The sequence below is a fragment of the Muntiacus reevesi genome, chromosome 7, assembly GCF_963930625.1.
Source record: "Muntiacus reevesi chromosome 7, mMunRee1.1, whole genome shotgun sequence".
Classification (NCBI taxonomy): Eukaryota; Metazoa; Chordata; class Mammalia; order Artiodactyla; family Cervidae; genus Muntiacus; species Muntiacus reevesi.
Genome location: NC_089255.1, coordinates 5368977 through 5383557, shown reverse-complemented (window position 1 = coordinate 5383557; position 14581 = coordinate 5368977). Strand labels below are relative to the sequence as shown.

Below are 14581 nucleotides of genomic sequence, written 5' to 3'. Positions count from 1 at the left end.
CCAAGCCGGCTGCGACTTGATCTTTCCCCTCTCTCCCTTTACTCCTCGCGAAGGGAGGACCAGGGCCACTGCCAAGTACCGTGACGGCGGCCTGACACCGTCGCCCGCCGCCAGGGGGCGGGCCCCGGAGGGCAGGGGGCGGGGCCGGCGGGGCGGGAAGGGGCGGGGCCGGCGGGCTGATCGCTCTGGCCGCCGTCCGCCCCCACCGCAGCAGCAGGAACCGAAGTCGCTGGCGCCTGGGTCGCTGGTCGCCCGCGCGCTGTCTCGGCCGGTCCCGCAGCCATGGAGGACTTCATCGTGATCTCGGACGACAGCGACTCGGAGAGCTCCGGGGGGACCCGCTCGGGCCGGGCGCGGAGGCTCCGCCGGGCCCTGTCCCGGACCCCCGGCTCGCTGCCTCGCCGAACTGTGGTGAGTGAGCAAGCCGCCGCTCGCCGAGCTCGCCGCCGCTCGCACAGCCCTCGGCCCAGCCCGCTGCTTTCCGCGGCTCCGCCGCCCGCCCCCGGGCGCCTCACGGCTGCAGCCGCTTCCCGCCTTCCCGGTGTGTCCCGCCCCGAGGAGCGCGGCGGGCCCCGGGTCGAAACGCGGGGCCTCCCGGGCTCCGCGCTCAAGCCCGAGAGCGGCTGAGGCTGGAGAGTGGCCGCCGAGCACATGGACGAGGTCCTGGCGCGCCAGGTGCGGGGGCCGCTGGAGCCCACAGCCGGCGGCGGTCCTCAGGCCAGGCCGCGGGCTGCCCAGAGCCTTGGGCGGGGGGCGGGGACACACGGGGTCCTCTGGGGAGACCCGGACCTCGAGGCGGGCGTGCGGGAGCGCGTAATTGTTTGGCCTGTGGTGTGTACAGATGTGTGCAGGGAGGTAACAGGAGCCCGGGCGGGGAGGGAGGGAACCTGGGGCCTGGGCCAGACGGTGGCCAAACTCCAGGGCCTGGCAGTCGAGCGAGGGGCCGGGTTTTGGAGTTGTGCGGGAGGGCGGTTTATGGCGCTTCGCAAACATTTACCAAGCTCTAAAGGAATAGGGAGGGAAACATCCACAGTTTCTTTACCCCACGGGCTGGTTAGTCTTTGTCCTTCTGCCTAAAGTGGTGGATAAAACATCTGTGGTCCCTGCCTTTCTAGAATCCTCCACAGATATTTATTGAGCCCCTACTATGGGCCAGGTATACTAAGAGCTGGGGATGCGATGAAGAACTCAGCATTCCTGGCTTCTGTCATAGGTGATAAAATCAACAAGTAGCTATAGAATACTCAAGGGATGGGAGGTGGGCGGGGCTTTCTCGGTATCAGGAGACTCTCAACATCAGACTTCCAACAGTCTTCCCAGCCTCCTAAAGCTACGCCCCAAAAATAACAGAATTGTCACGCTGATGTTATTTGTAAACGCCTTTCTTTCTATGTAAATATTTCAGCAAGACAAGTCCAGCTTCTGCTCCTCCAATCCGCTTCCCAGAGTGTTTAGTCCCTAATTCTCCACTGTGAGCCACTTCTGTTTCAGTTATAGTGTTAAATCTAGGAGGTCACTATAAGAATGAATGGCATGCAAAACCAATTAACTTATACTGCTGTGCTGCCATGGTTCAAGCAAGAGGAATTCTCTATAACTTTCAGTAAAGAATTTAGAAGAGATGGACAGACAAGAGATTTTCAAGGTAAAAGTGACTGGATGTCCCTAGTACAGTGTGGGGGACATACTAGATATATTTGTTGGATGAAAGAATGATTGATGGAATGGGGGAGAGAGCATTTCAGACAGACGTTTGTTTGATGGTGAGAGTGAATGTAACAGAAGCAGGCTTGAAGTGGCAGAAATGCTGCATTCACTTTGGACCTCAGAGGACTTGAACTCTGGAGAACAGTCAGGATTGGAGAGATTTGGTAATCATCTAAATAGAAGGAAGCACTGAAGGCCTAATTATGTTTGAGAAAATCAAGGGAAAGAATATAGAAAGAAAAAAGGTGGAAGAAAAAAGTACTGCAGAATAACCCTCAACTGCCTCTCCTAATTCTTCCTCTTCCCTCCTCCTCCTTCTCTCAGTCCCCTTTTAACTTTGTACTTCCTACCAGCTTTGCTTTTTCCTCCCAAGGAGTGTCCACCTCCCATCATCCTGGGCCGGCTTCCTTCTTCAAGTGCCCAGATGTCATCCTTAGCCAAGTCTGTGGTATGTGCTATAACCCTTCTTGCACATACATAGGGGTGCTCAAAAACTTCCCCTCCTCCTCTGTGACCACTCAATCAAACATTTTGAGTTGGAGCCAATAGAACTGAAGGGACATGAAAGGCACGTTCCAGAGTAGCACCCAATGTAAATCTCGCTTCTCCAGATATTTCCTCCATCTTTCTCAGAACTCCTGGCTGGTTCTCCTTTTATCCTTCTTGCAAGTTTATAAGGGTGGTAGGATAACCACACAAAATATCAGAGGCATTAAGAGACTCTCAAGGTTATAAAGCCTAAAGAACCTTTGTCCAGCTTTTCCTCAAGGCCCTGAGGTCAGAGAAACCTCTGTTTAAATCCCAACTCTACTTCCCAATCCGCCCAATAGCTCTGGGAGCTTTGGCAAGTTCTGTTGTCTCTTTCAGCGTCTGCATTTGAGAACATTAATACCTACCAGGCAGGACCCTTAGAAGGCTTTTAATGAAACGATGCAAGGACAGTGCCCAGCATAAATGATAGCTTTTGCTACACTTTATGCTGTTTTCTCAGTCTTGGCAAGCAATGAAATAAAAGAAAGAAGTTTTGTGATTTTTTTTTTTCTTTTTTGCAAATATTGACTGAGGGGAAACAACTTTCTTGAATTCAGGAAATCAGAAAGCCACCTCCAATGCTGAAGTTGATGTTTCTGAACTTCTGGCTCTTAACCTGGGCTTTAGACTTCAGTAAGTTGATGAAATATGTTTGTGTTTTTTATATTTATTGCTTCTCCCTCTCCCCTCCCCCGCCACACACTTATAAAAGCAGAACATGTTCAGCTAATTTTGGTTGGCCTAATTACAAAGATTGAGAAATGTATACAAAAGAAAATTTAAATTGCCCTTAATCTCACCTTGCAAAGATAACCAATGATAACATTTTGAAGTATGCCTGCCTAAACCGTTCTTTGTGAGTGCCAGTGTGCGCTCATATATACCCATGTGTCTCCCACTGTGTTTTTGCAAATATGAAATCTTGCTGTACTTGTTTTTTTTGTTTGCCTTTGTCTTAATATACTTTTCTACATCAACAAATATACATTTTCACCAATATTTATAATGTATTTCATTGTACAGATTTATAATTACATGTACCTTTTCCTGTAAATGGGTATTATGCTGCCATTTCTAAACTTTCTCTATTATAAAACAAGTCAGAAATTTCCTAATAAGTAATCTTTGTACCTTTGTTCATTTGTTTGTTTAGGATAAGTTCCTCTTAGAAGTGAGATTGCTGAGTCTAAAGGTATGCCCTCTTTGGGGACTTTCAATGTATATTGTCAAATTTCCTACAGAAATTGTACACCAATTATATTCTCACCATACCCCTTTCTCTACTACCTACTCACCCCTAGATATCATCAATTTACTGAATATGTAAATAATTATGGAACACTTATTATGTGCCAGACACTCTTGTTGGCATACAGTTGCTAAGATTACAGCTAAAAATACCAAACCAAGTTCCTGTTTTTGTGGAGATTTCATGTTAGTCAGAGGGAGACAAAGAGTAAACAATCACCTTGGTGTCTAACACAGAGTGTTAGAAAGAAAAGTAAGACATTTTCGGTTCTTCAGTATTTGCTGGTCTGATAGCTAGATTCTGTGAGCTGTCATGGTTTTAATTTTTTCCTTTGGTTGTAGGTAGTGATTTGTTCTCTCATTAAACACTTGTTGAGCACATGCTCTGCCTATGGGTACCAAAGGTGAACAAGGTGACAATGAACCTGTGTTCTAGTGGGGAAACAGCAATAAACTAAAAAATAAGTGAACAATATAATAGAGAACAATTTGGGTGGGTTTGGGAATGTTAGATTGCGTCTTCAAAGAAGGCCTCTCTGAAGAGTTAATATTTGATCTGAGACCAAAATGACAGATTTGTTATGAGAAGATCTTGGGGAATAAAGTAACAGCAAAGGGTGTAGCAAAAGCAAAGATTGTAAGTAAGAAGGAGCATGACTAATTGAAGGAATCAAAAGGCCAGTGGGGCTAGAATGTAGGTGACAGACAGAGTTGGAAGTGATGGGAAATAGGTGGACTAGACTGTATAAGGCCTGTAGCCCACGATAAGCAATTTGGGTTTTATTCTTATGTAATAAGAAATCTTTGAAGGCTCTTAAGCAGGGGAATAACATGATGTAATTTACATTTTTAAAAAGTGACTTTAGCTACTGTAAGGAGGAAAGACTGTAAGGTAAGGTGACCATATAATTTATCATCCAGATGGGGATCCTTTTGCAAATGAAAGAGGTTGCTAACTGGACAGAGAGTCAAACAACAGGCAAAAACTGAAACTGTCCCATGCAAGCCTGTTTCACCTTACTGTAAGGGGACAAAAGCGAAATCAAAGAGATTTGTCTCGGAGGTTGCAGCAGTAGTCCAGACCAGAGATCATCATAGCTTTGTAGGTGGTGCGACTGGATAACTGGAGGGATATGGAAGGTACCAATGAAGTAAAATCAGCTGGTCGTAAAACAGCAGGACCCTGTGGTCATTGCCTTGTACGTCCTCTGCCTGCCTTCTGTCTGTGGAAAAACTTTAGCTACATAGTAGGTTTAATCAGAGAAGGGAGAACATGCAGAAACAAAGGAAAGCAGTCAAGGAGACCAATAATAATTTAGTCCGTAAACAAATTCAAAGACCTTTCCTTCCTTCTCAGGCATTATAGATAATATTCTGAGCCAAATCCTGTGAGCTGTCTTCTGGTGACTGAAACCCCTACCAGGTAGAAGTTAACCACATAATGACCAGGCTGTAACCATGACATAAGCTGCCACAGTTCCAAGAACTGGCTTCAAGGGAGTGAGAACAAACCAACCCTGGAACTGAAGACTAAGTGTACTTAAAAAAATCAAGGTGACGCCGATCAGACCCACTGATACCAATTTCAAGATAACTGTCAGAGCTGACTGTACAGTTGCTGCATGTAGCCCCTTCCCTCAGCCTATAAAAGCTCTTGTCCATGGATTTTCAGGGGACGGAGTTGGCCTTTGGACAGATGTCTACCCTCTATACCCCCCATACCCTAGCTGCTGGCATCCAAAATAAAGCAAACTTTCCTTTCCAACAACCTTGCTTCTTTATTGACTTTTTGAATGACAAGCAGCCAGAGCCCACTTTTGGTTACAGTCCTGATCCTTGGTTGTGGTTAATGAGGGAAAGGGGGGAATCCTGAATGATGCCTTGGTTTGTCCCTAACAACTGGATGCAAGTTGGTGTCAGTCATTGACGTCTTGGGGAGGAACAGGGTTAGAGGAAAGATTCATGAGTTCTTGAATGTAGTGTGCAATATATATGTGAGTGTGTGTGTGTATAGTTCATGTGAGTTAATTGCCTGTTCTTGTCCTGTTGAACTTTTTGTGGATTTTTTGTGTTTTTGTTTTTACTAACTTGTCAGTTTTACTTGGACTTCTCAGGCGGCACTAGTGGTAAAGAGACAAAAGAGACGTGGGTTCAATCCCTGGGTTGGAAAGATCCCTGGAGAAGGAAATGGCAACCCATTCCCATATTGTCTGGAGAATCCCATGGACAGAGGAGCCTGGCAGGCTGTGATCAGTAGAGTCAGACACAACTGAAGCGACATAGCCCAGTTTTACTTACATAATAAAGACTTTCTATAGGTTGGATTGGGTCCTCCAAAAAGATGTGTTGAAGCCGCCGCTGCCACTACAGAATGTGACTTTATTTGAAAATCAAGTCATTGCAGATGTAATCAGTGAAGATGAGATTACAGAAAGTAGGGTGGGCCCTTAGTCTGATATAAGTAGTATCTTTATAAGATGTGAAGACAGAGGAAGAACACTGTGAGACTTTGGGAGTTATTCAGCTGCAAATCAATGAACACTAGAAGGTAAGAGAAGGGCACAGAACAGTTTCTCCCTAGAGCATTTAAGAGAACATGGTCCTGCAGACACCTTAATTTTGAACTTCTGAGCCTCCAGAACTGTGAAAAACAACAAAAAGACCAGGAACAGCTCAAGGACATCCTCTGTCACCAATGCTTTTCAGCCTTGTACTGGAAGTCCTAGCTGATGTTATTAGGCAAGAAAAAGTATACAGATTAGGAAAGAAGAAATAAAATTTTTACTCACAGATGTCATAATTGCCTATGTAGAAAAAATCCAAAAGAATTAGCAACCAAAAAAAAAAAAAAACAAAACTAATAAGTAATAATAGCAACGTTGTAGGATGCAAGGTCACTTTACAAAAGTCATCAATATCCCGTATACCAGCAGTGAACAAGGGGAATTTGAAATTTAAAACATACTACCATGTACATCAAAACTGTGAAAATTAAATACTTAAATATAAACCTCATAAAACATCTATGAGAGAAATCTATGTGAGGAGAACCATAAAACTGATAAAATATATCAAAGAGGAAATAAATGGAGATACATTTCATGTTCTAGAAAAACATCTGCTTTATTGAATACACCAAAGCCTTTGACTGTGTGGATCACAACAAACTGTGGAAAATTCTTCAAGAGATAGGAATACCAGACCACCTGACCTGCCTCCTGAGAACCCACGTCTCTTTTGTCTCTTTACCACTAGTGCCGCCTGAGAAGTCCAAGTCACCTGACCTGCCTCCTGCAGGTCAAGAAGCAACACTTAGAACCGGACATGGAACAATGGACTAGTTCCAGATTGGGAAAGGAGTACGTCAAGGCTGTATGTTGTCACCCTGCTTATTTAACTTATATGCAGAGTACATCATGCGAAATGCCAGGGTGGATGAAACACAAGCTGGAATCAAGATTGCTGGGAGAAATATCAATAACCTCAGATATGTAGCTGATACCACTCTTATGCAGAAAGCAAAGAGGAACTGAAGAGCCTCTTGATGAAGGTGAAAGAGGAGAGTGATGCTTAAAACTCAACATTCAAAAAACTAAGATCATGGCATCCAATCCCATCACTTCATAGCAGATAGATGGGGAAACAATGGAAACAGTGACAGACTTTATTTTCTTGGGCTCCAAAATCACTGCCAATGGTGACTGCAGCTATGAAATTAAAATACACTTGTTCCTTGGAAGAAAAGCTATGACCACCCTAGACAGCATATTAAAGAGCAGAGACATTACTTTGCCCACAAAGGTCTATCTTGTCAAAGCTATAGTTTTTCCAGTAGTCATATATGGATGTGAGTGTTGGATCACAAAGAAAACTGAGCACTGAAGAATTGATGCTTTTGAACTGTGGTGTTGGAGAAGACTCTTGAAAGTCCCTTGCACTACAAGGAGATCAAACCAGTTAATCCTAAAGAAATCAGTCCTGAGTATTCATTGGAAGGACTGGTGCTGAAGCTGAGACTCCAATACTTTGGCCACCTGATGAGAAGAACTGACTCACTGGAAAAGACTGATGCTGGGAAAGATTGAAAGCAGGAGGAGAAGGAGACAGCAGAGGATGAGATGGTTGGATGCATCACCAACTTGATGGACATGAGTTTGAGCAAGCTCTGGGAGTTGGTGATGGACAAGGAAGCCTAGTGTGCTGCGGTCCATGGGGTTGCAGAGAGTCAGACACGATTAAGTGACTAAACTGAACTGAATCCATGTTCATGGAAAGGAAAACAATATTGTTAAGATGTCAGTTCTTATGAACCTTATCTATAGATTAAATGCAGTCCCGATCAGAATCCCAGCAAATTATTTTGTAGATATCAGTAAACTGATTCAAGTGTATATGGAGAGGCAATTTGTTGTTGTTCAGTCACTTAGTCATGTCTGACTGTTTGAGACCCCATGGCCTGCAGCACGTCAGACTTCCCTGTCCTTCATTATCTCCTTGAATTTGCTCAAACTCATGTCCATTGAGTTGGTAATGCTCTCCAACCATCTCACCCTCTGCTGCCTTCTGCCCTCAATCATTCTCAGCATCAGAGTCTTTTCCAGTGAGTTGGCTCTCCATATCAGATGGACAAAGTGTTGGAGCTTCAGTTTCAGCATCAGTCCTTCCAATGAATATTCAAGGCTGATTTCCTTTAGGATTGACTGATTTGATCTCCTTGCTGTCCAAGGGACTCTCAAGAGTCTTCTCCAGCACCACAATTTGAAAGCACCAGTTCTTCAGCACTCAGCCTTCCTTATGGCCCAACTTTCACATCTATACATGACTACTGGAAAAACCCCATAGCTTTGCTTATATGGACCTTTTTCAGCAAAGTGATGCCTATCCTTTTTAATATGTTGTCTAGGTTTGTCATAGCTTTCCTTCCAGGGAGCAAGCACCTTAATTTCATGGTTGCATGATTTTGGAGCCCAAGAAAATAAAATCTGCCACATGTTTCCACTTTTTCCCTTCTATTTGCCATGAAGTGATGGGACCAGATACCACGATCTTAGTTTTTTGAAAGTTGAATTTTAAGCCAGCTTTTTCACTCTGTTCTCTTCAGCCTCATCAAGAGGCTCTTTAGTTCTTCACTTTCTGCCATTAGAGTGGTATCATCTGCATATTTGAGGTTGAAAAGGTTATCTTTTTATTTATTTATTTTAAAGGATAATTGCTTTACAGAAATTTTGTTTTTTTCTGTCAAACATCAGCGTGAATCAGCCATAGGTATACATATGTCTCTTCCCTCATGAACCTCCCTCCCATGTCCCTCCCCATTCCACCCCTGTAAGTTGATACAGAGCCCCTGCTTGAGTTCCCTGAGACATAACACAAATGCCCATTGGCTATCTATTTTACATATGGTAATATAAGTGTCCATGTTACTCTTGCCATACATCTAATCCTCTCCTCCCCTCTCCCTGTGTCCATAAGTTAGTTCTCTATGTCTGTTTCTCCATTGCTGCCTTGCAAATAAATTCATTGGTACCATCTTTCTAGATTCCATAAATATGCTTTGGTATATAGTATTTATCTTTCTCTTTCTGACTTACTTCACTCTGTAAAATAGGCTCTAGGTTCATCCACCTCATTAGACCTGACTCAAACGTGTTCCTTTTTATAGCTGAGTAATAACCATTATGTATATGTACCACAGCTTCTTTATCCATTCATCTGTTGATAGACATCTAGGTTGCTTCCTTTTTCTAGCTATTGTAAATAGTGCTGTAGTAAACATTGTCTCCCAGTAATCTTGATTACAGTTGTGATTGATTCAGCCCAGCATTTCACACAATGTAGTCTTCATATAGGTTAAATAAGTAGCATGACAATATACAGCCTTGATGTGGTCCTTTCCCAATTTTGAACCAGTCCATTGTTCCATATCTGGTTCTAACCATTGCTTCTTGATCCACAGACAGGTTTCTCAGGAGACAGGTAAGGTGGTTTGGTATTCCCTTTCTCTTTAAGAAGATGCAATAACCAACTGAATATTGGAGAAGAGCAGAGTCAGAAGACTGCCACTTTTGACTTCAAAATTTACTACAAACCACAGTAATCAAAACAGTATGAAATTGGTGAAAGCATAGACAGATCGATCAGTGGAACACCATAGAAAGCCCAGAGATAGACCCAAATTACTCTAGTCAACTGATCTTTGACAATGCAGCTAAAATAGTAGAAGGGAGCAGAGAGTCCTTTCAACAATGGTGCTGGAGCAGCAGTATAGTCACAGGCAAAGATGTGAATCTAGACACAGACCTTATAGCTTTCATAAAAATCAGCTCAAAACCTGCACCATAGACCTGAACCTAGGATGCAAAACTGAAATTCCTAGAAGACAGGGGAAAACCTAGATGACTTTGGATTTGGTGATGATGTTTTAGATATAACATCAAGAACATAATCCATGGAAGAAATAATTGCTAAACTAAACTTCACTACCACTAAGCACTTCTCTGAAAAACAAGAGAATGAGAAGATAAGCCACAGACTGGAAGAAAATATTTATGAAAGACACATCTGATAAAGGACTGTTACTGAAAATATGCAGATAACTCCTAAAATCAACAATAAGAAAACAAGCAACCTGATTAAAAAATGGGCAAAAGACATAAACGGACACATCATAAAGAAGGCATACAGATGGCAAATGTTCAACATCCTACATACGCCATTCAGTTCAATTCAGTCGCTCAGTCATGTCCGACTCTTTGCGACCCCATGAATCGCAGCACGCCAGGCCTCCCTGTCCATCACCAACTCCCGGAGTTTACTCAAACCCATGTCCATCGAGTCGGTGATGCCATCCAGCCATCTCATCCTTTGTCATCCCCTTCTCCTCCTGCCAATCCCTCCCAGCATCAGGGTCTTTTCCAGTGAGTCAACTCTTTGCACGAGGTGGCCAAAGTATTGGAGTTTCAGCTTCAGCATCAGTCCTTCCAGTGAACATTCAGGACTGATTTCCTTTAGGACTGACTGGTTGGATCTCCTTGCAGTCCAAGGGACTCTCAAGAGTCTTCTCCAACACCATAGTTCAAAAGCATCAATTCTTCAGTGCTCAGCTTTCTTCACAGTCCAACTCTCACATCCATACATAGCGATGGAAAAACCATAGCCTTGACTAGACGGACCTTTGTTGACAAAGTAATGTCTCTTCTTTTTAATATGCTGTCTAGGTTGGTCATAACTTTCCTTCCAAGGAGTAAGCATCTTTTAACTTCATGGCTGCAGTCACCATCTGCAGTGATTTTGGAGCCCAAAAAATAAAGTCTGACACTGTTTCCCCATCTGTTTCCCATGAAGTGATGGGACCAGATTCCATGATCTTAGTTTTCTGAATGTTGAGCTTTAAGCCAACTTTTTCACTCTCCTCTTTCACTTGCATCAAGAGGCTTTTTAGTTCCTCTTCACTCTTTGCCACAAGGGTGGTGTCATCTGCATATCTGAGGTTATTGATATTTCTCCCGGCAATCTTTATTCCAGCTTGTGCTTCTTCCAGCCCAGCATTTCTCATGATGTACTCTGCATATAAGTTAAATAAGCAGTGTGACAATATACAGCCTTGACGTACTCCTTTTCCTATTTGGAACCAGTCTGTTGTTCCATGTCCAGTTCTAACTGTTGCTTCCTGACCTGCATATAGGTTTCTCAAGAGGCAGGTCAGGTGGTCTGGTATTCCTATCTCTTGAAGAATTTTCCACAGTTTGTTGTGATCCACACAGTCAAAGGCTTTGGTATAGTCAATAAAGCAGACATAGATGTTTTTCTGGAACTCTCTTGCTTTTTCGATGGTCCAGCTGATGTTGGCAATTTGATCTCTGGTTCCTCTGCCTTTTCTAAAACCACCTTGAACATCTGGAAGTTCACAGTTCACGTATTGCTGAAGCCTGTCTTGGAGAATTTTGAGCATTGCTTTACCAGTGTGTGAGATGAGTGCAATTGTGCAGTAGTTTGAGCATTCTTTGGCATTGCCGTTCTTTGGGATTGGAATGAAAACTGACCTTTTCCAGTCCTGTGGCCACTGCTGAGTTTTCCAAATTTGCTGGCCTATTGAGTGCAGCACTTTCACAGCGTCATCTTTCAGGATGTGAAATAGCTCAACTGGAATTCCATCATCTCCACTAGCTTTGTTCGTAGTGGTGCTTTCTAAGGCCCATTTGACTTCACATTCCAGGATGTCTGGCTCTAGGTGAGTGATCACACCATTGTGATTATCTGGGTCATGAAGATCTTTTTTTACAGTTCTTCTAATGTATTCTTGCCACCTCTTCTTAATATCTTCTGCTTCTGTTGGGTCCATACCATTTGTGTTCTTTATTGAACCCATCTTTGTATGAAATGTTTCCTTGATATCTCTAATTTTCTCAAAGAGATCTCTAGTCTTTCCCATTCTGTTGTTTTCCTCTATTTCTTTGCATTGATGGCTGAGCAAGGCTTTCTTATCTCTCCTTGCTATTCTTTGGAACTCTGCATTCAAATGGGTATATCTTTCCTTTTCTCCTTTGCTTTTCACTTCTCTTCTTTTCACAGCTATTTGTAAAGCGTCCTCAGGCAACCATTTTACCTTTTTGCATTTCTTTTCCATGGGAATGGTCTTGATCCCTGTCTCCTATGCAATGTCAAGAACCTCCATCTGTAATTCATCAGGCACTATATGCCATTAGGGAATTGCTAATTAAAACAACAGTGAAGTATTATTACATTTGGATTTTAGAATAGACCAAATTCAAAACACAACACCAAATGCTGGTGAGGATGTGGAATAATGGAATTCTCATTAATTACTGGTGGGAAAGCAAAATTTGGAAAACAGTTTGGCAGTTTTTACAAAACGAATGTATTCTTATATACAAACCAACAGTTTTGCTCCCTGGTATTTACCCAAATGAATTGAAACAAATCCACACACACAAAAACTGAATATAGATGTTTATGTATCAGCTTCATGCATAATTGCCAAAATTTGGAAGGCCACTAAGATAAGTAAGTAAAGTCCTCCAGTAAGTAAATGGATAAGTAAAGTGTTACCTCCAGACACTGAAATATTATTCAGCACTAAAAAGAAATGATCTATCAAGCCATGAAAATACTTGGAGGAAACTTAAATGGCTCTTTTCACTTAGTAATATGCCATCTTGGAGAAGGCAATGGCAACCCACTCCAGTACTCTTGCCTGGAAAATCCCATGGACAGAGGAGCCTGGTAGGCTGCAGTCCATGGGGTCGCACAGAGTTGGACACAACTGAATCAACTTAGCAGCAGCAGCAGCAGAAATATGCAGTCTGAAAAGACTATACCGTGTGATTCCAACAATATGACATTCTGGAAAAGTAAAAACTATGGGACAGTGAAAAGATCTTGGTTTTCAGAAGTTAGTGGAGAGAAAGTACTGAATAAGTAGGGCACAGGATTTTCAGGCAGTGGAACTGTTCTGTGTGATACTCAATGGTAGATACATGTTGCTACGTATTTGTCAAAACCCATAAAATACAAGAGTACACCCTAAATAAACTGTAGGCTTTGGGTATTGATAATGTGCCAGGTTAGGTTTATCAGTTGTAACTAATATACCACTGTGATGCTGGGTACTGATAGTGGGGAAGTTGCACATATGTGTGGATTGGACTATATGGTAACATTCCATACTTTCTGTTCAGTTTTGCCATGAACCAAAAACTGCTCTAAAAAGTAAAGTTTATAAATTTAAAAAAATGTACCTGTCCAAAAAATTCAAATACTAGAGAATGGTATGCAGTGAAAGTTAGGGTAGTATTGGTCCCCAGCTCATTATTTTCCAGAGTTTTTTCTAGGTTTTCTCACATTTCTCTTGTTTTAAGTTATTTATTTAAATTTTTTCTTTGTTGATGCATAATTGACGAAACTAAGATATTTTAAGTATACATCATGGTGATTGAACTAACAAAGTTTAATTAATTAATTAACAAAGTTTTTACGTTTTAATCAAAGTTTCACACATTATAAATGAACTTTAGTGTCATGTTCCCCTTTCCAAAAATCCTTCACTTATTGACATATACTGTTATATTAGTTTCAGGTGTACATCATAATGCTTCCATATTTATACACACTGCAAAATGACATCCATAATAAGTCCGTCTACATCATTTATCATACATCAATATATTATGAAACATTATTGATAGGAAGTTTATACCTCTTGACCCCCTTAACCAACTTTGCTTACCCTCTCAACCCTCCCGGCAACCTCCATTATATTCTTTGTACCTGTGAATTTCATATTGTGTGTTTTTGGTTTTAGATTCCACGTGTAAGTGAAATCATGGTATTTTTTTTTCTCTGACTTATTTTACTTAGCATGATACCCTCAAGTTCCATCCATGTTGTCACAAATGGCAAAATTTCATACTTTTCGTACTTTTTTATGCCTGAGTAGTATTCTGGTGTGTGTGTGTGTGTGTGTGTGTGTTGCTGGGTCATGTCCAACTCTTTCTGACCCCATGGACTGTACCCCACCAGCCTCTTCTGTTCGTGGAATTCTCCAGGTGAGAATACTGGAGTGGGTAGCCATTCCCTTCTCCCGGGGATCTTCCCAACCCAGGGATCAAACCCAGGTGTCCCACATCACGGGCAGATTCTTTACAGTCTGAGACACTAGGGAAGCCCCAAGTGTATGCACATATATACACATATATGCACTACGTGTTTATTCAGTTATCAACAGACACTTATGTTGTTTTCATTTCTTGGCTATTGTAACTAATGCTTCAGTGAATGTAGGGGTGCATATATGTTTTCAAATCAATGTTTTCATGTTCTTCAGATAAATAACCAGAAGTAGAATTGCTGGATGGATCACACATTGGTTCTATTTTTAATTTGGGGGGAAACTTCTATACTGTTTTCCATAGCACTGTGCTAAACATTACACTAACAGTGCACAAGGGTGTCCTTTTCTAGAACATCCTTACCAACCCTTGTTATCACCTGTCTTTTTAATAAGAGCCACTGTTACTGGAATAAATGGATATTTCATCGTGGTTTTGATTTTTATTTCCCTGATAATTAGTGATAT

At 42.2% G+C, this 14581-nt stretch overlaps 1 protein-coding gene across 3 annotated transcripts in view; it reads left to right on the top strand.

The window, feature by feature from the left end:
• The first annotated feature begins 200 nt into the window (after positions 1-200).
• SIMC1 (SUMO interacting motifs containing 1) overlaps positions 201-14581 on the top strand; it is a 68322-nt gene continuing 53941 nt past the window's right edge. For 2 of the 3 annotated variants that reach the window (XM_065941444.1, XM_065941443.1), the window contains exon 1: positions 201-411. In XM_065941444.1, coding sequence (XP_065797516.1) covers positions 283-411 — 129 coding nt within the window. In that variant the 5' untranslated portion in view covers positions 201-282. Of the gene's footprint in view, positions 412-3391; positions 3431-14581 lie in introns of all 3 variants that reach the window. The other variant, XM_065941442.1, reaches the window with a different exon arrangement.